This window comes from Papaver somniferum, chromosome 2, assembly GCF_003573695.1.
Source record: "Papaver somniferum cultivar HN1 chromosome 2, ASM357369v1, whole genome shotgun sequence".
In the NCBI taxonomy this organism is placed as follows: domain Eukaryota; kingdom Viridiplantae; phylum Streptophyta; class Magnoliopsida; order Ranunculales; family Papaveraceae; genus Papaver; species Papaver somniferum.
In genome coordinates, this window is record NC_039359.1 from 161,747,099 (window position 1) to 161,773,831 (window position 26,733).

The 26,733-nt window shown below is 39.6% G+C and overlaps 1 protein-coding gene across 8 annotated transcripts; it reads left to right on the forward strand.

Annotated features, from left to right (window-relative positions):
* The first annotated feature begins 6,486 nt into the window (after positions 1–6,486).
* On the forward strand, positions 6,487–13,469 carry LOC113349595. 8 transcript variants are annotated; one of them, XM_026593580.1, is made up of 8 exons: positions 6,487–6,796; positions 7,069–7,117; positions 7,557–7,645; positions 8,044–8,262; positions 8,431–8,663; positions 9,222–9,603; positions 9,739–10,049; positions 11,043–13,469. In XM_026593580.1, exons 6-8 carry the CDS (start codon positions 9,234–9,236, stop codon positions 12,894–12,896), a joined length of 2,535 nt encoding a protein of 844 aa, XP_026449365.1. In that variant the 5' UTR covers positions 6,487–6,796; positions 7,069–7,117; positions 7,557–7,645; positions 8,044–8,262; positions 8,431–8,663; positions 9,222–9,233; the 3' UTR covers positions 12,897–13,469. The 8 variants fall into 8 exon arrangements, with proteins under 8 accessions (XP_026449365.1, XP_026449357.1, XP_026449361.1 ...); XM_026593572.1 differs by having other exon boundaries at positions 9,222–10,049; XM_026593576.1 differs by having other exon boundaries at positions 8,431–8,557; positions 9,222–10,049.
* Positions 13,470–26,733: the final 13,264 nt, after the last annotated feature.

Sequence of the window (26,733 nt, forward strand, 5' to 3'; positions counted from 1 at the left end):
AAAACCAAGAAAATCTGAAGTTCTCAGCTTTTCATTTTTCAAAGGTTCTAGCAGTATAGAGTATTCTGAGATATCCTCTTCTACTTCTTGTTCAAAATCTAAGTCATCATCATCGGAAATTTCATCTAACCCCTCTTGTAGACGTATTTTCCAGTCGTTATCGGTTTCTACATTATTAACAAGATTAACTTGTCTCGTAGAATCTCTAGAGATGATTTCTTTAGATATTGAATCGTAGATGCCATCATCAAGTGTTAATTCAAAACTCTTGAAGTCTTTCTTTACGTTAACTGAATCATTCATTAGATTCAATTCTCATAGGTTGGATCGCACCAAACACAGATTGTTAAATCTTTTCGTGTTTGCCTGTTCTGATAACAATTGAAAAGGCGAGGGTACCCAAATATACCTCAAGCTAAAACTTTTTCTACCTATAAGTCTTTTCTCCGAAAGTGATTGTCTATGGACTGAGTCGTGACAATGCAACTAATCGGTTCACACTTCGTGTGATCATCTATGGATACGTGATCGAGAGAATACAACAACATAGTATATTTACTTGATAAAAGGTTCGGACTTAACCAAACACAATAGGATTGTGATCAAGTAAATAATAATTAACGTTTGTGTAATTTACTTTAAATTATAATAACAACAATTATAATTTCGGAAAATAAAAGTAAATGACACAGCAAAATTTTGTTAACGAGGAAACCGCAAATGCAGAAAAACCCCGGGACCTTGTTCAAAATTGAATACTCTCAGGATTAATCCACGATACAAAATAAACAAACTTCGTATAGTTGAGACCAAGCAACTAAACCTATAGTTCACCTAGTTCTGTCTATATTCCCACTCCTCCAACTTATGAATAAGTCACGTACTTGGAACAATTACTTTGGTTCGTGTTCCAAACAGTAAAGGAACAACAAATATGTTTGGTATCAACTCTCTTCAACCAAGTTATGTGAGTTCGACAAAGGCTCTTCTGTTTATCTCATATAAACTCCTTCATCAGGTTCTTATATTTATCTTATTCTCAACTACCGAAGTAATTGTTAAGATTTTGTATTCAATACTTTTAATCACAAAGAATTGTATTGATGTCGATCTACACAGCTAATCAATCTAATTTACCACAAGGATAAACCGATTATAGGTGGATCCTATTATACTGAAACAAGTATTGTGCACACCAAAAATTATGAACCCCAATCAGAAATCTTCAATATCTTCTTTGTCTTCAAATCTTCTTAGATCTTCAATAAACACCTGCACACAACAACTTGAATCTCTTGTGATCAATCACGCACATAATAGAATCTTTTAACAATGGATTATAACAAGATCGTCTTTAAAACTACAAAAACTCTAAAGATCCCTGTCGAAACTTCGATCTAGTTTGAGTGAATCTTATATCAGAAGAGAAGATTCTCAAGCATAAACAAACTAGGTGCAATCAAAGTTCAACCACCGTTAGTCAATCAAATCAATCAAACAAGATAAACCGTAATTATCAAGTTTCCCACCAACAGTACTAATGGAGCTTCTCAATCCCAAAGAAGACTTTAAACTGAGCGGTCGTAAGATATTTCGCCTAATTAGGTTACTCTCCTCTCCGAATAGGCGGCTTCACCAGCAACAACACAACCGAGGAAGTTTGTTGTCACGAAAGATTAGTTTGCCAGAAATGTAAACTTCAGGTATTTATAGACAAGGAAGTTTGGATACCAAAGAATTTCCAAAACCGAAAATATTTTCAAGATATGTAATAAAGTCCAGATTCGGTTTTCATAATTCCTGGAAATAATTTCTCATTTTTATCCTTATGCAACCCCATTTTACCCTTGGCATTTTGGACGGGTTTGACTCTTGGCATTTTGGACCCACATCTTTGGATAGTAGTCCAAAATGCCAAGAGTCAAACCCAAAAATATACTTATCAACCCCATTTTACCCTTCAAACTCATGCTTCCTTTTCGTCACGTAAAGTTAGAGGTGAAGTAAAAAAAAAATTCTCATTTTTATCTTCTTAATAAATCTGTTTTGATGGCAGAGCTTGTTGATATTCTACGATTGGTGATGAGTGGTTCTAACGAAAGATAGATAAGTATGCTAATCCAGTTATCGCTTGGTAACGACGAAGGATTCCTTGATCATCTATTTCCTTTCTTATTGTCTTTTTATTTATCTTATAACCAAACCCCCCTTTTGTTATTTACTTTATTTTGGTGATTCAAATAACCTATCAATTACACAGATTTCTGTAGGAACGATCTCTTACTACCGCAATACTGCTAGTTAGTTAGTGGTAAATATCTTAATTAATTTGTTGCACTTACGACACACATCAATGCTCAGAAGTTAAATCTAGAAACCTAATATAGGGGATTCACATTCAAATAGAGGGGCTTCACATGGATTCCTACTGATTAAAAAGTTGGTTATGCGGTGTCATGATGCAATATCAAATGTCTAAGTTACCCTCCATCTAAAATAAAAAACTATAAAACTAAAACCAAAACCTAATTCTAATTCAAAAATTTGATCATCTTCTTCTAAACTTCCTCTCCCTCATCAACCGCGAATCCTTGCCTATTTTTTTCAAATTAAATCATTTTATCGTCTTTTATTGATCGGTGATTCAAAACACATGTAATCTTCAATTGAAATCTCTATAACCACAACCAACTAACTAAACATCGGGATTATGGGATATCAAGGTTAAATTGGTTGAAATCATGAAAAATATTAAGGTTGGAGATTCAATTATGGTTAGGTTTTCTTAATTTCCTAACAGTAAACTTGTTATGAAGTTATTACAGTTACGAAATTAAGAACTCCTTGTTAGAGCATTGCTCGGTCGAACTCGCATGCATTGTTATCTTAAGCATGTTTGTCAATGTTAGTGATCAAAACTATAAGTCTTGATTTCTAGTCTACTATAGCTAAGTCTCGGACAAGGATAGAAAGTGTAGTTGAGCTCAAGAACTCCATGGCGAATCATTATACAAAACAAAGAACTACTCAAGGAATTGGTGGAATTTCATCGACAAAAAAGTATGTGGAGACTTGAACTCATTTATCACTCAAAAGTCTATCTACTCTATCTCCTATCTTGAGACAAAAGTCGTTTTGCTATATAGACTTTGATTATACACATTTGCTATTTCGATACGAGTTTATCTCATCAATCTATTTCTCGAAATATGTGTTGGTAGCTTGCTCTTTGGCCGAATTCATCTTTCCCTAGTGATGAAAGTCATGTTATGTTTCAATCACTTTGAAAATTTCTTTGACAAAAAATAGTTTGTGAATAACAACTATATAACGTCCTCTAAGAATGTTTCAATGATTTAAATGAGAGTTTAGATTATATAACCATTGATGGATATAATCATTGTTGTGGAAACACATATATGTATAAGTTCTTATTCCTTGAACCGAAGTTTGTGAACTTTGTTGATCAAGAGAACCGGAATAGTCGTGTGAGATAAGTCCGCGAACCCAGTCCGCGAACTGGCGGAAGTTCTCGACCTGAGAAAATCTACTAGAGTTTTTGAACTCCTTCCGGGAACTTAAGTCCGCGAACCCAGTCCGCAAACTTGAGTTGGTTATATCTAAAAACGATTGTTTGTGAACTCATGTTTATATAAACTAAGGAATGGTTTTGCAAACCGTGGATATAAAGTTCATGAACCGATTCGAGTGAATCAAATCGTTTTTGCTACAATTGTGTCTTGTGTAGTACATAAGATTTCCTTGCAATTGAACAACTCTCTAACTAGTTCATTTGAGTCACTAGTTATGGTGAAGAAGAAGATGGTTGATATGAAAGTGATCATATGGATAACCACTTGGTTAAATATTGTTGAACCAACAAATGTACATGTTTGGGTACGGTTACACAGACCTAGAAACGTGCATTTCATTTGTGTGTAACAAGCTAAGTTTTCGATCTAACGGTTGAAAGATATTAGCTTGACTCTAATCAGGTTTTCATGTAATGGTGAATATTGAATGCTTTGTTACTACGTTAACATTGATTGCAAACCCTGATTTGAAAGAATATATAAGGGAGAACTCTAGCAACTGTGAAACCTAATCCCCACACCTTACGTGTGATACTAGTTGTAAGATAGAGTCGATTCTCCTTTAACCCTTGGTTTTCTTTTCTCAAACTGGGTTAACGACTTAAAGACTTCATTGGGATTGTGAAGCCATACCGATACTACTTTCTTGTAGTTGTGTGATCTGATCTTGCTGTTTATATCGTACAAGTACAATCGCAAAGATTGATATCTCCGATAGGCAAGATATAAAAATAGTCACAAACATCTTCGTCTCATCGTTTATGATTCCACAATATCTTCTTTCGTCGCGTCGATTAAGATTATTGTGAGGTGATTGATAAGTCTAGGCTGTTCTTCGGAAATATAAGTCCGGGTTATCGATTGGTTCATGTTCACCTTGATTTATCAAAAGACGAAACAAAAACTCTTGGGTATTTTTGTGGGAGACAGATTTATTCAATCCTATAGACTTTTATGTGTGATACAGATTTGTTTATCAAGTCTTCGACTTTGGGTCGTAGCAACTCTTAGTTGTGGGTGAGATCATCTAAGGGAATCAAGTGTGTAGTATCCTACTGGGATCAGAGAAGTAGGAGCATAATTGTACCTTGGATCAGTGTGAAATTGATTGGAGTTCAACTACAGTCCAGACGGAAGTTAGTTTGTAGTACGCTAGTGTCTGTAGCTGCTTAATGCAGTGTGTGTTCAATCTGGACTAGGTCCCGGGGTTTTTCTGCATTTGCAGTTTCCTCATTAACAAAATTCTGGTGTCTGTGTTATTTCTATTTCCGCATTATATTGTTTATCTTTATAATTGAAATATCACAGGTTGTGCGTTGTTCAATCAATTAGAATATCCAACCGTTTGGTTGTTGATTAAATTGATTGGAACTTGGATATTGGTCTTTGGTACCATCCGAATTATCTCTCTAGTATTTGATAAAGACTCGCAGATTTTTATTTATAAAATCAAAAGAAATTTCTTAATCTAAGATATTTTATCTGCATATATACGTGGTACTGAGGGAGCATTTTAGTAACTTGGGGTTTTTAATATTCAAGTTTGACTTACTTTTTTTTTTTTTTTCTTCTTCTTATATTTTAATTATGGGAACCCTGTCCACATTGTGCTTGTTATATCATTGCTCTTAACTCATCTATTTATTTTGCTAGAAATGATAAAGATTTTAATTAGTTAAGAAAGGAAAAAAAAGCTACCCGGAGAAAAATGAAAACAAAAGAAACAAAAAAAACAAAAAAGAAAAAAAGGAAAAAAAGCTGGCGAGATTGGGGTATACCTAGATTAATTGGGGTATATTCATTTTATTCCTATTCAAACTAGTGTGCTAAGGGGTGTCTAAAAGGTGTTAAAAGACCAAATTGCCCATACTAAAAAATCATGCCGACCAAAACATATTAAAAAAAAATCAAAATCTTTCTTCTACACTCTAACTATACATGTGAAATCAAAAAAAAAAAAAAAAAAAAAAAAAAAAAAAAAGAAGAATCAAAACGAACCAAAAGTCGGCAGGGTATAAGGTTGAATACCATGCCGACTTTTCATCTCTGAAATTAGCAGTTACAGGGTCAGCAAGGTATCCATCTCTGTACCTTGCCGACTATAGTCGGCAGGTTATGAAATTAATACCTTGCCGACTAATCATGCATTTGTAACACCTTCTCTGTATGTCAAAAATCCTATAGTCGGCAGGGTATTTTTTTATCGACCTTGCCGGCCATAAGTTGTCGGCATGTTCTTCATCCACAGACCTTGCCGGCCAGATATAGTCGGCATGTTCTTCATCCATAGACCTTGCCGACTTTTCATATTTTCATAACTGAAAATATCGATTCCTTTTATATTTTTGAGTATAAAATCGCCCAGCAGCTCTACAATCCCATATTTATAAGTGTTTGAGTAGTGCGATTTCATTTCCGTTACAAGTAGAATTCTTTAAAAAAAAAAAAATTCTCAAAAATCTACCCACATCCATGAGTTCAATCTAAAATAAAACCTAATTTCAAAATCTCAATCAAATAATTAACTAATTAAATTAATTATTCTAATCACATTTATTAGTGTTAATTAATCAAGGATAGATTAGCTATCTTTGTAAATATGTGGATAAAGGGTTTTGTGTTTTACTTTAAAATGACCTTATTTTGTCTCATTTGGTATACTCCGATTAATTTGGATATTATCCCAATCAAACCACGAAAAAAAACTACGAGGAGATTAATGAAAACAAAAAAACCCGAAAAGAACAAAAAAGAATAAGAGAATTGACAATAAAAGATTAAAAATGATAAAGGGCAGTTTGGTCAAATAAATGAAAAATAAAATAAAATATAACTAGCAGTAAACTAGTAACGAAAATAACGCTGTGGTCACATCTTTTCAAATGATGTGTCCATCAAAAAAAAAAAATCCTCTCCATAAACAAAACAAAACCTCCTGTTGCTGCGCGTAAATCTCCTAACTCTCTCTAGATTTCGTCTCCTTTAGAATGTAAACAGTCTCTCTCTCTCGTATCACTTTTTACTTCTTTCTTTCTCTCTCTTTGTAGACTCCATCTTCTTCTGGTTTCGTGTTTTTAGACAAGGAAAGGAAACGACTTTGGTTTTCTTTCTTTGTTTGTCTCTTCGAAGACTCTCCTCCGGTTCATCCATCTCTTCCGGTTCCTCCATCCTCCATGAATTTGTATACATGAGAGTTTAACAAGGTAAACCATTTCTTTCTTTTCTGCATCTCTTTCTGTAAAACACTTTGTATATTTTGAGGAGTGAAAAAGTTGACAATCCAATCCAAGGGTCAGAAATATACTTATGCGACCCCATTTTACCCTTCAAACTCATGCTTCCCTTTCGTCACGTAAAGTTAGAGGTGAAGTAAAAAATAATAATTTCTCATTTTTATCTTCTTAATAACTCTGTTTTGATTGTTTAATATATTTGTTTTTATTGTTTTTGAGTTGTTGTTACTTCAAATTTACAGATCTCTTCTTTCTTCCAAATTTCAGGCTAGCAGTTCGACAACTTGAACGGTATGGTTTAATCATCTATCGAACTGCGTCATGTCAAAGCTTCGTTTTTTTTCTTATTCTAGACTTCCTCTTTTGTGTATCCTAATTCCTAACTAAAACTTTCTGCAACTATAGAGAGTTTCATGTATAGTTGTTTACAGAAGTTATCAATGTTGTAAGCATGATTCATGAACTCATGGTTATTAATATTAATTCTATGTTGTAGCTTATCTAGCCTAATTTTAACAAACTTATTGTTTTGTACAATTCAACTTATGTGTTTGATAAAATGCCTTAAAGATTTTGTTTTGAAATTGATTGTAGTTTAAGCGTTCTATAGGGATTTTGATTAGTGGGTTCTGTTTAAACACAGGTTTATAGTATTGAGACCGTATAATAATTGCTTATTTAGGATTTAGATATTAATCGATATTAATCTACATTATGTTACAACTAATAGTTGGAGATTAGAAGTTGAATCGTGGTTGCAATGAGAAGCTGAAGTTAAACTGTGGCAGTTCATACAAGAATTTCAATGATGGATTGAAGGTAATTCTTGATAATATGTGATTTTGTTCCAATAGTTTCTTCTGCAGTAGTAGGGTGCTTTGCTCATCTGTCAGTGTATTAAGAGCTTATGTTCTTAACTGATAATTAAGACAAGATGAAAATGAACTCACATGTAACTGAATTGGGGAGATAGAATCTTGGTTCGATTGAATTATTGACATAAATTTTACACAACTTTCGTTATATTTTCCAGAAAACATATGGTTATGGGCCTATGATCTGAACACTAAACCCAAAATTATGTTTGATTACCAGTTACAAACTCTTATGTTGGAACGATCTAGGCAGTTATGCAGAGCATAACTGGTCAATGCCGACTCATCACGCATTATACAGCTAGAATATTTTGCTAATGACCATTTGTTATATACATGCAGGTAGAACATCGATGTGAGAAATTGAAACTTTGAATTGGGTGATGCATTAATCACATTGTTGCACAACATTAAAACCAACTACGTCCTAGGAAAGGAGCATGGCCACATGACAAGGTTTGGGAGGTACTTTTCTTATGAGGTTGAGGTTTTGGAGTAGCAACGGAAGCACTTTTATACTACCATGGATCAGAATATTGATCCAGGGTCTTTGTTCCTGTGGTGAGTTCGTTAATTTGTTTGTTGAATTATCCTTGTTAGCTACGCAAGGCCATTGGCCAAAAATCCAAGGGACAAGGATCTCTTTATTCTTATTATTCTTCCTGTTTGTTGAATTATTTGCATTTCTAATCACAAATTTAAGTGACATTTATTACACAATGTTAACAGGTTATTGGTGGAATTTTGAATGACACGGATGCGTGTTAGTTAAGGTCACTAATATTGGATCAGAGACTTCATTGTCCCAGATAGTTCAACTAGTGGGAGATCAAAATCCAGGGTCTTTGTTCCTGCGGTGAGTTCGTTAGTTCGTTTCTGTCGTAGGCCTCCCACCGCGCGGTCATCTAGTATATTTGTCGGGTTTACTCTAAATTCTGGTTCTTGTTGCATACATTCCACGGGTATGGTATTCGTTTTCGGAAACAGATCTAGAAATGATAATTGTTTTTCGTCGTTTGTAAATTTTAGTTCAAAATTGATATATGTTTGATATGTTTAAGTTTAAGTTTAAGTTTAATGTATCACTGATCTTTGTTATGTTTCTGATGGAGTAGTTGAACTTAGATTTCTTTGCCCCATTTAATCCAATATTAACAGTCGATTTATGTTTTGTTTTAGGCTTAATTAAGTAATACATACTCATTTCTAACTTCGCATGGACTCCTATGGGTGTTGTGTACTGTTTTTGGAAAAACATATTGAGACTTGGTTAATGTACTGGTTTGAGTACGAATTAGAAATACTTAGCTTTGAGAACTATTCAAATGACGTATATCGTTACGAGCGTCAAAACGCTGATAGCTGACTTTGCAGTTGGAACTTAGGAACACAGTTCTGTCTATAAGTTGAAAGGTGTGTACGACGGGCGAACTAGCTGCCGAGATAAATACTTGAGTACTTTAAAAAATGTTTCATTTCTATCATAGATTGTTTAAGTTCTGAATTGTTTTTTCTTTCAGGTCAATTGGTAGATGGATTCTGTCGAAATGGATCACGACGGTGAGCACCTTACTGAAGACACATCTGCTGAGCTTTTGCTTTTTCCAAGGTATGATATCTTCGGGGAACCAGAAGTAGTTCCTCGAGTTGGAGATCAGTACCAGGTGGAAATTCCAGAAAGAGAAAGGGAACCGGACAACTTCAAGAATACCGCATCTCATTTCGAAGCAGCTGGTACTAGTCATTCTTCACCAATGAGATTATCCATCCCAGTTATGTGGGTGTATGATCAAGTCGATGATATCAAACTTGAAGGGATAAAATTGCAACGGGCCCCAGATGGTAGAGTGGGTGCAAATAGGTCTGAAAGGAAAGCCAGGCACAAATATTCAGACCATAAAGGTACAAAAGCTAAAGTTGAACCTTTTCTGAAATTGGATAGTAGAGAAAATAGTACGTTAGCTGGCAACCGGATGGATGCGGATTTACCCTCAATGAATGAGAAATGTAACTTAATTGCCAAAAATTACTGTCCAGTTCCAGGTTTAGTAAGCAATTCCTGGAGGGATGTTGAGAAGGATAGATTTCTCCTCGGTCTTTATATTTTTGGGAAGAATCTTGTTCAGGTGAAGAAATTTGTTGAAAGTAAAGAGATGGGTGATATACAGTCATATTACTACGGGAGATTTTTTAGGTCTGATGCACACCGTCGATGGTCAGAAGGCAGGAAGATAAGAAGCAAAAAATGTGTACACGGGCAAAAGATTTTCACTGGATCGCGGCAACAAGAACTGTTATCACGCTTGCTTCCCCATGTTCCCAAGGAGTGCAGAAATGCTTTCATAGAGGTATTGTCGATACTTAGATTCAAAAGTTTTGCTGGGGAGTATAAATTAAATGATCTCTTGGTCACAATTGCAAATTAATTTCCACTCTGCACTTACTATGTCTTTATGAAGTCGTCATGATTAGTTTCCTATATCCCTTAGAAGTACATCAGTGAAAACAATAGATTTTAACACTTTATAGTTTCATGTATTAAATCTTAGAGTTGATTTCATAATGTTGATGCAATCTTTCACTGCTTTCATGTTTCTGCAAAATAAATGGAAAATACTTCCGCTAAATCCTCGTGTTCTTGTATCAAAATTGTATTGAGTAATTTTATTTCGTACAAAGCCATCATTTTCGAAGACTTCTCTGCCTCTTAAAGTGGCTAAGCTTATATTTCTTCAATGGTTTGGTTTTTAGAATCAATCTTCCACAATAAAACCTTCACTTATTAACATGTAGCCTCTACAGTAGACCTTCCACCGTACCTCAATATTTTTGTCCTTCTGGAAGATTTTAGCTTTCTCATCAAATTGTGGGCTTCTTAGCATACATGTGACCTTGTACTAAACTACTAATATATCTAGTTTTTGTTTGTGCCATGAGATAATGCATCTGGAGTGTAGCTAGCACGTTTTGCTTTTAGATTACATCAATCTCACTAATCATTGGTACTGGTAGCATGCCCAAATGCTCTAGCAGATCTAAAATTCAACTTATCTTTCTTATGGTCATCATTGTTAAATTATCTTAGTATAAAAATATATCAGGTATCCGTAGAATTTCAAATTATGCAGAAACTCTATATTACAGTTGCAAAAATGCATCCATCGCCTCTCTTGTATATACCAGCATGATGTTGATCCTCACACAAATAAGTATCACTCACCAGAATGTCTCACCATTTCCGAACATTTTATAAGGAGGGAACGTGGTTATGCTCTTATACTTTCTTGCAGAAACCTTATTCAGATAGAGCTGCTTTATATATGTCATTTGCGAATTTGCAGGCGGGAAAGAAATTAACAGAGTATACTATTACGCTTGAGGACTATGTCTCTATGATGAAGGAAACAGTGGGTATAGAAACACTGGTAGAAGCTGTCGGAATCGGCAAGGGTAAGCGAGATTTGACTGGCATTTCAGACTCTGTAAGGAGCAACCAAGCTATCCCTGTTCGTCAAGAAATTCCAACTGGCAAAGAGTGTAACTCTCTTACATCTGCGGATATCCTTAAGTTTTTAAATGGTGATTTCCGTTTAAGCAAAGCTCGATCTAATGATCTATTTTGGGAAGCCGTTTGGCCCCGTTTACTTGCCAGAGGATGGCACTCTGAGCAACCCAAGTATCAAGGTTATAATAATGGTAACAAGAATTCTTTAGTGTTTCTCATTCCGGATGTCAAGAAGTTCTCAAGAAAACGACATGTGAAAGGAAATCACTATTTTGATTCTGTCACTGATGTTTTGGACAAAGTGGTATCTGATCCAACTCTTCTTGACGTTGAGGTAGAAGAAGCACCCAGAGAAAATGACAACAAGGAAGAGCATGAGTGGGCTCCAGAGATGGATCAGGATATTCATTCAGATCATCAACGCCATTGTTATCTGAAACCGCCGCTTGCAAGTTCTAATTCAGATCTAGTGAAGTTTACTGTTGTGGATACCAGTTTGATAAATGGGGAAAGACCTTTCAAGATGAGAGATCTAAAAACCTTACCTGTTGAGACCAATAATACTTCTACTCCAAGTATATCTAGAGAAACTGTTGGAGTAAGCTTTAAAGAGCGACTGGATGATCCAGGCTCAGTTGATATGTTGGTTGATGACCCTCAGCAAGATACTGTTACTAGTAGGCTGAGGAAGGGTAACTCTAATGCAGATAGTCTAGTTGGTGTTTCAAGGCAGTGTGTTTCACTTAATGGCTCAGTTATTAGCAGTTTTCCCATGGAGAATCACGAGTTTCAGTATGCCGCAGTTAATAACAACAAGCATGTGGGGAAGATGTCGAAGTGTATATTACAAAAGAGAGCAAAATCTGGAGAGTCAAACTCTAGTGCTCTAGTGAAGAAACGAAAAAAAGTAGGTCCTTGTGCTAATAAAGAGAGAAGCTTGAGTACAAATAACATATCCACACATTTTGGAGTAAAAGAAGAGGAGCCCTCTTCCAATTTAGACTCACCTGACACCTGTGAACATATGGTTTCTATAGTATATCCATTTCAAGATAAAGTATCGACTGGTTCTTCAACTAAAGAAGACCGACATGATATCAATGAAAAGCTAGTCAGTCGGAGAGCTGAACAGCGGGCTATGATCGATCTGAATGCACTACCGGAATATGAAGATGGTGATCTCTTCTTCATGGAGGAGAGGGATTTCCATTATGATGAAAGTACGAAGGGTTTGTCTCTTCCAGCTGAAGTAATCCAACCAGAGGATCTTCAAACATCAGTGAAAACCTCAAATGGTATCTCTAGTGCCGAGGATCAGCCTACTCTTAATGCCCGCCGACAGAGTTCAAGAAATCGACCGCTAACCACAAAAGCATTGGAAGCTCTGGCTGGTGGGTACGTAACCACAAATAGGAAATCAAGGGACAAGAAATCTTTGTCAAGAGATAACTCATTTACAAGGCCCTCTCCTCGAGTCCGTGCAAAGGGTTGTGTTGCTACAGGGAGTGCCAATACCAAGGTGGATGAGAGGGTTGAGGAAGCATGCAGTAGTAACACTGACATGCTTAGGGAATCCCGTATTCGGACTGAAATAGAAGGAGGTGATGAGTTAATGTTGAGCTTGAGCTTGAGTCTGAAACTTCCCTACAATTCTGAAATTTTTGCTGAAAGATACAATCAACCTGGCTAGGGAGTAGGGACCAATCTTGCTGTTCCTGGCTCTCAAGGGTTTTCTTTCAGGATATCAGGTTGTTTCTATAAGAGTGAGATCAGATTAGCTAGTCAAAATATACCCATGAACATAAATCAGGTTCGCCATTTGCGCATTAAGCAACACAGCAGTTGTCTGTGGCTTTTTCTTACATTGTTGATTTTATTGACGGGGTCGGTGCATTGATGTACATTGGTAAAAGGTCAGGGATTTTGAATTTCAGGAAGGAATAACTATTCACAGAATCTCTGTTGAAGTCGTTATTGACAAGCAAGCTTGGGTGCTTCACATGTTTTAATTTCTCTAATGAGAGGGTATCCACGCCCAAGTAAAGAAACAACCACCAATCTCGACGAGAAAGATAGATAACATAGAATTACAGCGTGAGGTAATAATCAACATTTTGATTGCCTTCTTTCTTTTGCTTTGCCCTTTTCTCTTTTTGGGTTGAAACCATGAAAGATAATCATGTAAGTGGTATATCCACAACTATTATCAGATACTGCACTGATGTAATGAATAGATATTACTACCTGTGATGATTCTTCTTAAGACTTCATTACTTAGAATTCATACAATAACTGTTTTATTGCTTTTTGGTTTCAACTTTCAGCTTCAAACCAACCGTAAAACATATGAAGTAAACATCAGTTTTTCTGGGTAACTTCCCTTTTCCAACTGTCACGGAGTCATAGCACAATATTTTTAGCTTCATTGCTACAGAAACAGTATGATATCGCTGTGAAGTAGCTACTCTCGATAGGCAGTAACAGAAACTAGTATTAATTGTTGTCGGCCATAAATTGATTGCACAGATTTGTAAGTTGTAAGCCCAAGTCCAATGAGAATGCTCAAAAACAGAGTATCAAATTTCATGTCCATACCTGTGGTGTACTTGTGTGATAGTGTGACACTGTGACCTCACACAATATTTTTGAAGGCAAATCTAAGACGGAAAATGATATACATCCACTCCCTTCCCCCACTCCTTTCCCCACCTATGTATCAAGTATTTATCGGTTAAATCCAATAATAATGAGACCATCTGCTAATCTCAATCCAGAGATCAAGAGCTAAGAACGATGACACCTAATGAGACAAGGAAGTGGGGGAAGTGTAGCACTTCTGATCTAAGACCAATGAGGACTGTTTCTACAGGTGAAAGCTTTGTTAATTTTATGACTTGATACCTATCACTTGCATCCTAGCTAGCTAGGAAGCAGTGGTACCAAAATGTTGTAATATCAACTGATGGTTATTTCTCTTTTTTTTTCAATCATATGAATTTAACTTTTTCTTCAAAGGAGACTCTCCAGTTCAATATCTGACTCTGTAAATAAAGTAAGCCGACAATATTGATCAATAATATAGTTACGGGCATAGTACATGGCTGCATTCTGGCGAAAGGTGAGTATTCAATATAACAGTAAGAACATGTAGTTGCTATGTTGTGTAATTGAACTTAGAAAATGCTTGACGAACCATAGAAAATGAACCACGTAAAAACAATGTTCTCACAGACAGCCCAAAAGCGGGACCTCCTGCTTTTCTTTTTGGGGTGAGGCCCACGTGTTTTGTGTCTAACGGTTTTTACGTGGTTTATTTTCCATGGTGTGTACAACACTACTCATTGAACTTATGCCAAACATCTAACTTTAGAATGCAACCGATAACTCCCTTTGACAAACATCCAACTTTAAAATGCAACCCATAACTCCCTTTGACTAGGCTACACCCAGGGACGGAAGGAAACCCCTATTGATTTTAAAATTTAAACAGGCTTATTTTTCTTATAAATAAGGACCCACTTGATTTTGAAAATTAACTAAGTTAGGATTATTTTTCTTGTGAATATCATTGGGAACAAATACGTAAAATTTTATTTTTTTTCTTTCTTTTTGATATCAAGAAACAAAGGAAAGGAAAAAAAACGAACAAGAAAATGAGAAAGTTCAGTTAAAAGGGAGTAAGAAAATGAGAGGTTCGAGAGATTGAGAAGATGTCCACCATTCTTGGACATTGTTGGAAATCGCATATGCTGCAAGAGTATGAGCAGTAACATTAGCTCTCTTCGGAACAGAGGAAAAATCAGCTTGAGAAAGTCCTCTAGAGAGGCTTTAATATCATCTATTATCTTCCAAATTTTTCAAGGTGTTGATGTCCTTTCACCCTTGAGGATTTTAACCACCACTTGACTGTCTCCTTCAATTACCACATCATTTACATTGAGTCTGTGAGCCAGATCAGTAGAAAGTAAGAATCCAGTAGCTTCAGCTACTAATGGTAATGTAGAGGCTCCCAGCACAGTAGATGCACCCACAATTCTACTTTGACTATTTATTGCAATGGAATCAGCTGCGAACTTGCCTCCATGCAAAGCGCCATGATTGATTTTGATTCTGTCAGGTGGTGGTGGAAGCCATCCGATCTGTTGAGCATTACCTACAAAATTCCCACTACTAGAGCTTATCTTATCTTCCTCTATGTCATTTTCGGAATAGTGAAGATTGAACCAGTAAAACGCTTGATCAAGAACACCCTGAATATTCACTTGATGTTTCTCAAACACCAGTGTGTTTTTAGTTTTCCATAAGGCCCGAAAATTTGCAGCACCCATTGAGAAAGGATACTCCTCATCCTGAATAGAGAGCCACTGTCATCAAGGGTTAACGGATTATCAAAAGAGATCCTCAAACCAAAAGGAGACGCGAACCACACTGCTTGGGCAAAAGAACACGCAAACAACAAGTGATTGATGCTTTTCTCAGCCGAATGGCAAATACAATAGTCTGTAGATACCCCCTCAGTAAATATACCAACTTTTTTAAGCACTCCAAAATCATTGTGAATTACTCTCCACAAAAACAATCTGTCTTTTGGAGCCACTTTCTTAGTTTCCCAAAATCTTCCATGGAAGAGTATTATCATTAACATTTGTGGATTCACCTGCCGTACAACATATCATTTTTCTGGTAAGATTAAGGTGTATAATTACCATGAGTTGTGTGCATCTATATCAATTTGTCTTTGGCCTCTTTGTTGATGTAGATATCCAGCACGTGCCTTGTTGATAATTGATAAAAATTTGGTTAACGACATCCACTTTCCATGTGACATTAGTATCATCAATTAGTTGACTGACTTTAGTAAAATTAGTCATACCATCTCTTGTACCAATTGGCGTAAAGTCTGGAATTGTGGCAATCCGTGGATCATTCCATATGTTGATTTTGTTGGAAAACAATTTATAAAAAAAATTGAATTTTAAAGTTTTTTAAGAAAAATAATAACTTATTGTTCTCTTTTATGAATGAAACTTTTTAGTCCCGCACCGGGAAGTTCCTCTTCTTAAGTTGTATTATTCCATTATATAAACAAATTTCTCTACTTTTGTAAAATCCAAGAGAAATGGGTTTCTCTATAATTTAGAGAGACCTCAAAGGAATTGTTTTCTTCTATTGTTTTATTAAGTGTTCGCGTTTTTCCTTAGGGATTTTTTCGGAGTTTCCAAGCTCAAGTTGAGCATCTATTACATATGCTAGTAGTGGGTGTAGTAGGGTGTTTTATCCTGAAGGCATCCGCTTGTAAGGGCTACAACATCACTCTTGAGTGTAGCTGGGGCAATAATGTCTTAAGGACAGCGTGTTGAACATGTGACTCAATTTGTTTTCCAAAGTTTTTCGATGTTGATGTTGCGGAGACCTGGGGAGCTCGTACGTCAAATCGATCACTTCCATTATAAAGCTAAGTGTCAATAACTTTTTTTTATTTGATTTTTCCTTGTTTTTTATTACTGCACACAACAATCTTAAGACATTAACGTTTGTAATAATCGTGGATGTTAATTGCGGAGTGATACACAAAAAACGAATTTTCGGTTAGTTGTACAGTTTCAAATTTATCTCTTAACCTAGGATGAATCTCGATGAACGCTTTTGACCTAATGTAATAGCCATCTTGATAGTTACCCACATAAAATTTCAGAATTTTTGGAGTTGGAAAATTGTTTTTTTTTTTAATTTTACAAAACAGAGAAACGTTCCTGAAAAATTCTGACGAGCAGAAATTTGTTGTTGACTAAATTAGTTTTTATGGGGTAACCACGAGTTTTTTTTTTTTGGAAATCCCGGAGAGATTCACATCTCTCTGCAAAATCTCAGAGAGATTCACATTTCTTCTCAAAATTTCGGAAAGATTCACATCTCTCCGCAAAACCTCAGAGAGATTCACATCTCTCCTCAAAATCCCGGAGAGATTCACATCTCTCCTCAAAATCTCAGTGAGATTCAAATCTCTCGGGAAATCTCAGACAGGGCCGAATATTCCCCATAAAAGGCACACGCCTTACCTAGGTGTTGATGGTGGATTTTAGCTTAGGGTTAAAATCGTAAAACCTTGCATCTGACGTCACTCTACAAGGAAACGATGCCGTAAGTGCTAACCTCTCCACCAACATATTTATTGATCCATTCAATATATTTACATGAAATTTATCCAGACTGGCGAATGTAGAAACCATCCCAAACACTCTGTAAATTTCGGCACCTCGCCAATACAAGACTCACTGAGTACTTTCATGTGTTATGTTCCCCGACAGAACCCTTAATATCGTTATAGCATGACGGATTTTTGTTCACTCGCAGCGGAGTAGCATGAACCTCCAAGTACCAAAGTTAAGGCCATCGCACGAAATGCTCAGACGGGAAGCACACTGCATTCCGTGGATAAGGATTTATGTGGAAGCATACAAAATCTAGCCAATTATTGTGATAACTCAGAAAAAAATCATAAACCCGACTTATTTGCAAAATTAGGGTTTCGTGCCCCGCACAGTACACTAGACCCCGTTGGTCGAAAAACTATGCTTAGCCAAACTAGGCGATTATATACACCACAACACACTGGAAGTGTGGCCACGCCCTAGCTTGTCGGCCCCACTTCCCATCGACCAATCAGGTCGCTTTAAAACCGCCACACTATTGAAAAGAAGGAAATCTCGCAAGATGGCCGCAAAGCCAATTGGCTTCCCAAAAACGCACCAGCATGCCAAACATGCCAAACGCACATACCAGGCACACATGCCAGATGCACATGCCAAACGCGCCAAACATGGCCACTCACCCATGCGACGTGCCATATAGGCTAATTAGGGTTTTGACAAACCAAACCCTAATTTAGGCAAGAGTTCCACACCAACGTGCCAAAATTTCAGTGGCTACGGCTACGCGCGCAACCGTGTTAAAGGCATGCACGAGCCATGCCATCCATGCCGCAATACCGCTAGCACAAGTTAAAGGCTCCACTGCGAATTAAAGGTAGCCATGATCGACGGCTACCTTTCCTCCTGAGATGCAATTTCATCCATCCAAGTTCGCCACCAAACTAACAGACTTGTGGCAACTTTTGAGAGACCATGCCGCCAAACCCTTTAGCCACGACATCAAATCCCAGTTTGGCCACGACGCCTAATTTCGGCCACAGTGCCAAACCCTAGTCTTGTCCACGGCGCCAATCCCTAACCTTGTCCATGCCGCCAAGCCTTAACTTTAGTCACAGAGCCAAATCTTAACCTTGGCCATGCTACAACACTATAGACGCGGCCATGTCACTGACATGCTCTATGCCACTGCCACTGCCATTCCACCATACCACAGCTACTAGCATGTCGCTATGCCACGGCCCCTGGCATGCCACTATTCCACAGCTACTAGCATGTCGCTATGCCACGGCCCCTGGCATGCCACCAAGCCACATCTACTAGAATGCCGCCATGCCACGACGATTAGCATGTCTTTATGCCACGACCACTGGCATGCCACCATGCCACAGCTACTAGCAGGCCGCTATGCCACGGCTACTGGCATGCCACCATGCCACGGCTACAAGCATATCGTTATTCCATGGCCACTGGCATGCCGCCATGCCATGGCTACTAGCATGTCGCTATGCCACGGCCACTGGCATGCCACCATGCCACATCTACTAGCATTCCGCTATGCCACGACCACTGGCATGCCGCCATGCCACAACCACTAGCATGCCGTTATGTCATGTCTCCACCGGGCGCTACTATACTAATGGCGCCACTTCGCTATACAACAAGACACGTCCATAATCAATGGCCACTGTTCCTCATGAGATGTAATCTCAGCCATCAAAATTCGTCACCGAGCCGTTTATCTCATGACAAGTTTTAGGCGACTAGCCAAAACGAGCCTAGCATCACGTATGCTATTTACTTACGGCAAGCCTCTCATTTTTAACTTGCCATACGTAGAAAAGTGCTACATGTTTTCCATGAAAACACTTGAGAAATCAAAACATGTCACAAACTGGGGGATACTCATCAGGGTATTGGTCTGGCGGTTTACAGCATGCGGCGTGCAATACGCCCGTTACAGAAAGTATCATAAAGCGGGGCGGTTAGTAATGACAAGAAGTAATGGTGTAAACGTATCTTTCATTATGGAAACATAAATTCCATGCGTTACCTGTTACTCCCTTCTTCCACCACTCAATCGTTTCCACTTCCCACGAGACCAGGGTACGTTTTGTTGCGACTTGTACAAATAGGTCTCACCTATTTTCCACCAAACAACAAGTTTTGGTCAGGAGAAGAAAACACCATCCAGAAATCATCTGATATATTTTCATTTATCTAGCCAGTTCAATAATCTGATACAAGTCACTAAACACCCACACTTCCAGAATCAACTACTCTAGTCTCAACACTTTCTTCGCTTCCCTCCCTAAGACCAACCCTTCTCCTTCACTTTGTGACCGAAGCAATCCTGGAACGATCTTTTCTTGATTTAGGCCAGGATTCTACAGATTGATCTCTCGAATCTAAAAGTAATCCTGTGCAGTACACTGTTTAGGGTTTAGACTTGTTTCTCGTCCACACACGAAATTACCAAAAACAGCAGAAACCGTTTTCACCCACAAACAATTGGCGACAGTGGGAGATTAATCTCTCGGTTACAATATCAATTTTCAATCCCCGATTTCGTTTTCAACCCAGATCTCAAGACGGTAGAAGCAAACAATACGCTCGGGGTTCAACGACTCAGTTATCGGTTATCACACAACGAGGATTGATTGGGGACTTCTCACGGTCAGGACGGCGTTTCCCATAAAACTCGGACTTATGCCCTGAAGATTCAATTTTTTGGGAGACTCTAAAAAGCAAGTAAGTCTTGTTAGGAAAAATACATAACCTATTACTTTGAGCTTCCGCATGGATAATGGAAATCGATAACCATGTTATTCCCAAATTTCATCCCATACTTTCCACTGTCATACAACATTTACGATTCCATGGATCTCCTGAAATATTTATGCTACTTACAGTCATAATAAAAACGGAATTATTCTAAAATAATTCGTTCCAAAGAATAATCCAAAACTCTCATAGGTAACAATTATCTATCAATTCAAAAATCCAGAAAATCAAATCATAAACTAGGTGTTTCATTTGCCTTTCAAAAACAAAAAAAAAAAAAACTAAGCAAAGCAAAGGAAGTTTAGAAGACAAGAGATATTCAAGGGAAATCATTTAGCAACGGCTTTCCCTTCTTGGAGAGAGCCTCCTTCGCGCTTTGGAGAGCCGCCCGTTTCAGCTTCAACTTTCTGGAAAACCTTTCGATTTCCGCTTCTCGTTGATTGATCACATCCGTGGAGGGGCCTTCAGTCGCATCAGCCTACAACTTTTGGATCTCGGCAAAACCCTCAACAAACCAGGGAGCATTGAACTCAAAATTTACGCACATGTCCTGGTGAAACTTCCAGCTCGAGATTACATCCTCGAAAACGGGGTGGCCAGTCACATTGCACATGTCGTCAATTGAAGATAAGGCTTATTCCACGCGCTTGACTAGTGTGAACCGGCTAGTGATCTTTTTGGTTATGGCGATATGGCCGTACCTTTCCCATATCTTAGTGTATAATGTCGCATACTTGGCTGGCACACTGAATCCTCCGATGAGCACATGACCTGGGTAGGGAACCAAGTATGGAGGAGCGAAAACGGCGCCCGCAACTGAATTTACGACCGTCAGAGGCTTTCTGACTACCATTGCGCCAACAGTCGCTGAAGTACTTTCCACCATTTGGGTCGTAACAACGTCTTCATGATGATCAACCTCCATTTCCAAACCACCAGCAGGCGCGTCTTCCAAGGTTGGGGACAAGGCTACATCTTCACTGTGACGAGTCTCCATCTCAAGGACACTCTCAGGAACGACTTCTTCCTGTAATGTCACAGTTTAGGTATTTGTTTCAAAAAAAAAAAAGGGAAAAACATGTGGAAACTTACCGACTCATTCACGGACTCACTGGAGGAAGACTCGGCGTTACTTTCAGAAGTACTTCCATCATCATCACTGGATCCCGAATTTTCCTCTTCTTCCGATTCTTTACCTTCAGGAAACTTAGTCGCCGGTTTTTGACTACGTGCAAGTATGGCAAAGGCGTTCGTGCTGTCAAAACCCTAAGTTATAAAACCAAGGAAAGTCGTTCAGCAACGGAACAAAAGATCTGTGAAACTCAGCTAATTCAGTAAGAAGGTGGTACGTACTTGTATGTTGGAAGAATTAAAGGTCACCAGAGCTGTCGTACCCGACTGAAAGCCGCCGGCACGGTTTTTCGACTTTCGCTCCTTTTCCTGGGGACTGTCCACATCCGGGCTGGGAGATTTCCGCTTACCCGTAGGAAGCTCCCTCAACAACGGATGTTTCGATAAAACCGCAGGGGAAGGCTTGCCACGGGAATCTTTCACCACGTCATTCACAAATCCATGGAGGGCGAGAAACTCATCCTTCAAGAACACATTGTATTTGGAGGTCGTCGGTGGACTTCGTTCTGAGAGCAGGAAAGGGAGGCTTTTAGCCGGCGCAAGAACACTGGCATCAAGAGCAGCTGACAACAATTCTTTCGGAGCCGTCGACTGACGAAGAAACGAGACTCCTAGGTCAAAACCCATATACCGAGCAGCCCTGTCAATATTATAAGGAACCGCCTCATAAGATCCCCTGAAGAAAGATGGCACGTGTCTAGGTATACAGCTTCGCATGAATATGATTTCTCCAACGCTCATATTATCTCCAGCAGAAAGCAAAGTCATATTTGGGGCAGCAGCAAAAGTGTTCGGCTGAACTATGGACGCATGGACGGAGCCCAAGGAAGAAAGTTAACTACATACGCATTGTCGAGGAAGTCGATGAGCTTCGATCCGGATTTTGGACGCTTGTTCAACCAGCGGAGTATCCTGGAGCCACCATAGGAGTCAGGAAATGAAGACAGCAGCTTAGGAGCATAATTTTTGAAATGCTCCCACAGCCACATTTGAAGAAAAGTGATATGGACATATGAGTCTACTTTCATATGACCATTAGAAGCATACATGTTCACGGTCAAGTGATCCAGATGGGTGTACAAAGATCCAAGAAACAAGCCACCGATGGGGAGGACAACACCTTTCGCCAATTTGATATTCAGTTTCATGAGCTCTTGTCTTATATCCTTCTTGCAAGAGCCATCATCAAGAATATCTCTAGATAGCCATAGAGCCAAAAATGCAGCGACATGGAGCGTACCGTTCATCTGATCCGGCTCCGAGTCTTTCGAGAACCGGTCAGACACCCACCAGCTGTAGAAGTACTTAGTTTCTTAATCTTTCCGAACAAACCCTTCCGACTTGGCGACAAGAGTGGCACGCATTTCCTCTTCCTCATCAGACAAAGTAATTTCAAGGTTCCCTATTATTGGAAGATTCAGCAGGACGGCTACACTCTCTAAAGAAATAGTCATTTCACCCCACCTGCATATGGTCGTATGAGTATCCGGACACAATTTGGATATAAAAGTGACCAAACCCACGATGTCCTTCCTGATTTGAAGTGTTGCAGAAGCCATGACCGCATTGATGATTTGCGCCCTGGTCAGACCGTCTCTTACGCAGTCTTGACTTACCATGAACCGCATCCATTCATCAAAAGAACGCAGCGGACTCTGACAAGCCCTAAAGTCAATAGGAGAAGCAGGATACTCATTTTTCGGAAGACAAAATCGTATCACGCACACTCCTTCATTTTCTGAACCGCTCAGAAGGATAAACACATATTTGGGATGGTTTCTCTTAACTGTGGCAGACTGTGTAAAGAATTCGTCATCCGTGTTGGGCTTGGAGTTGCTAACGTTTTTCGACATAGCGGCAGGACTATTCTCAGGTGACATCCTAACAAAATTTTCTTATACTGCTTTCAATTTCAAAGTAACTACAACGGAGAAAAACGAAGAAAAATTACTATAAAAAAATGGTGCATGAAGACTACTTTATCACCGACAGAGAATCTATTTTGGTCACGGGCCAATTTATTTTGGTCACAATTCATAGCACACATATCCAAAATGAACACGCATAGCCAAAGGAATGGGGACTGATACTCGTTTCGACAAGCCATATTCTGCCGCGGAAAAAACGTCGTGTCTTGCATCTAGAAGTATGCTCTCGTCCAAAATGAAGAGTGCATCCTACCGCAAAAATTGTGCTCACGGCCACAAAGGAAAAAGGAAACCCTAGAGATAGGTTTTCATGGAAAAGGAATTAATGGCAGCCACCCTCCAATGCATGCCTACTTTGCATAATAATTTCCTGCGTTGTTACTAATAAGGTGGCTAACATTACTGCGGTACTACTGGTAAAGAGGAATCATTCATACTAAAGTATTTATACAAATTTATGGAAGATATGCCTATGGCTAGGGTTTATACCAATACAAAAGAGCAAACAAAAGAAGAAACGTTGAGAAACATACCTAAAACACGCTCGCCTACTTTTGCTGCTGCTCTCTCCGCCGATCCAAGCCTTTAACGCTAGCACCAAGATGTGAAAACAAAGCAAACGATACGAAATTAAGGAAGATAGGTAACGCCTTTTATAGGCATGGTTTTTTTTTTTGGAGTTCGACTAGAGAAAGGTTTCTCTTTTGGGACGCGCACGAAATAAGGCAGCTGGGCCCGCAGTGTTGATATTCCATGACGCTAATCTACACGGCTAAGCCAATACTACGCCAATGCTCTATGGATCCATCTCTGCCTACTACAAGATAGCCGCGCCATCCACCATGCCACAGACGCATCCAAGTCAGCAGCACCATGCCAGTGCCAACAGTCCGCGTTCAATCCACGTGCCAAAGTTCCGCGTCCAAGTCAGCAGCCATCTCGACCATTTCGCGTCCAAGACAGCAACCATCTCGTACATTCCGCGTACGAGCTATCCGCGCCCATCCACTACTTCAGCTAGCTGCGCCCATCCACTACTCTAGCTAGCAGCGCCATCCTGGCCATTCAAAACAGCGCCAACGGTTTCAATTCTCTAGCCAGCACCAACAACTTTCATCATTCTCAGTGCCAACTTTTCCGCTCCTGACAAGTGCCATCCGCAGCCCAAGCCAACTCCAACCGCATCTTAACCAACGACCTAGCCAGCATGAACCATTCCTTAACCAGTAGCCAAAGATGCCGCACTGGTGCCAACATCCCACGGCTAAGAAAAATTTATGCAAAAGATGCCAACACAAGGATCACGGATTCCTCATGCTTTCCACCAAAGGTTAATTGAATTTCCTTGGCAATCTCTTCACGTCTTTCTCTTTCGATTTTACTCTTGTCTGTCACCATCTCATGCTTACCCCGCAACAATTCCACTGTTACGTGCTAAGCAGGGGACTTTATGTTGATGGTGGTTTTTAGCTTAGGGTTAAAATCGTAAAACCTTGCATCTGACGTCACTCTGCAAGGAAACGGTGCCGTGAGTTCTAACCTCTCCACCAGCATATTTATTGAGCCGTTCAATATATTTACATGAAATTTATCCAGACCGGCGAATGTAGCAACCATCCCAAACACTCTGTAAATTTCGGCACCTCGCCAATACAAGACTCACTGAGTACTTTCCTGTGCTATGTTCCCCGGGAAAACCCTTAATATCGGTATGGCATGACATATTTGTGTTCACTCGCAGCGGAGTAGCATGAACCTCCAAGTACCAAAGTTAAGGCCATCGCACAAAATGCTCAGACGGAAAGCACAGTGCATTCCGTGGATAAGGATTTATGTGGCAGCATACAAAATCTAGCCAATTATTGTGATAACTCACAAAAAACTCATAAACCCGACTAGTTTGCAAAATTAGGGTTTCGCGCCCCGCGCAGTACACTAGACCCCGTTGGTCGAAAAACTATGCTTAGCAAAACTAATCGATTAAATCCGCCACAACATACTGGAAGTGTGGCCACGCCCTAGCGTGCCGGCCCCACTTCCCATCGACCAATCAGGTCGCTTTAAAACCGCCACACTGTTGAAAAGAAGGAAATCGCGCCAGATGGCCGCAAAGCCAACTGGCTTCCCAAAAACGCAAGCCAAGCAGTATGCCAAACATGCCAAACACACATACTAGGCTCACATGCCAGATGCACATGCCAATCGCGCCAAACATGGCCACTCACCCCATGCGACGTTCCATATAGGCTAATTAGGGTTTCGATAAACCAAACCCTAATTTAGGCAAGACTTCCACACCAACGTGCCAAAATTTCAGTGGCTACGGCTACGCGCGCAACCGTGTTAAAGGCATGCACGATCCATGCCAGCCATGCCGCAATACCGCTAGCATAAGTTAAAGGCGCCACTGCCAATTAAAGGCAGCCATGATCGACGACTACCTTTCCTCCTGAGATGCAATCTCAGCCATCCAAGTTCGCCACCAAACTAACAGGCTTGTGGCAACTTTTGAGCAACCATGCCGCTTAACACTTTGGCCACGACATCAAATCCCAGTTTGGCCATGGCGCCTAATTTCGGCCACAGTGCCAAACCCTAGCCTTGGCCGTGCCGCCAAACCCTAACCTTGGCCGTGCCGCCAAGCCTTAACTTTAGTCATGGAGCCAAATCTTAACCTTGGGCATGCTACAAAACTAAAGACATGTCCATGCCACTGACATGCTGCTATGCCACATCCACTGGCATGCCACCATGCCCCATCTACTAGCATGTCGCTATGCTACGGCCCCTGGCATGCCACCATGCCACAGATACTAGCATGTCACTATGCCACGGCCACTGGCATGCCACCATACCGCAACTACTAGCATGTCGTTATGACACGGCAACTGGCATGCCACCATGCCACGGATACTAGCATGTCGCTATGCCACGGCCACTGGCATGCCACCATGCCACGTCTACTAGCATGTCGTTATGCCGCGGCCATTGGCATGCGACCATGCCACGGCTACTAGCATGTCGTTATGCCACGGCCACTGGGATGCCACAATGCCACGGATACTAGCATGTCGCTATGCCACGACCACTGGCATGCCACCTTTCCACAACTACTAGCATGCCGCTATGCCACGGCCACTGGCATACCGCTATGCCACGGCCACTAGCATGTCGTTATGCCATGGCTCCTCCTGGCGCTACTATGCCAATGGCGCCACTTCGCTATACAACAAGATGCGGCCATAATCAATGGCCACTCTTCCTCATGAGATGTAATCCCAACCATCAAAATTCTCCACCGATCCGTTTAGCTCGTGACAAGTTTTAGGCGACTAGTCAAAACGAGCCTAGCATCACGTATGCTATTTACCTACGGAAAGACTCTCATTTTTAACTTGCCAGACATAGCAAAGTGCTACATTTTTTCCACGAAAACACTCGAGACATCAAAACATGCCACAAACTGGGGGATACTCATCAGGGTATTGGTCTGGCGGTTTACAGCGTGCGGCATGCAATACGCCCGTTACAGAAA

What these genes read in the sequence shown, in the direction of transcription:
- LOC113349595 (XM_026593572.1), top strand. Translation starts at nt 9,234, where the DNA reads ATGGATTCTGTCGAAATGGATCACGACGGTGAGCACCTTACTGAAGAC. An exon ending in GCAGAAATGCTTTCATAGAG is followed by an intron (nt 10,050 to 11,042) that starts GTATTGTCGATA and finishes GCGAATTTGCAG; the next exon opens with GCGGGAAAGAAATTAACAGA.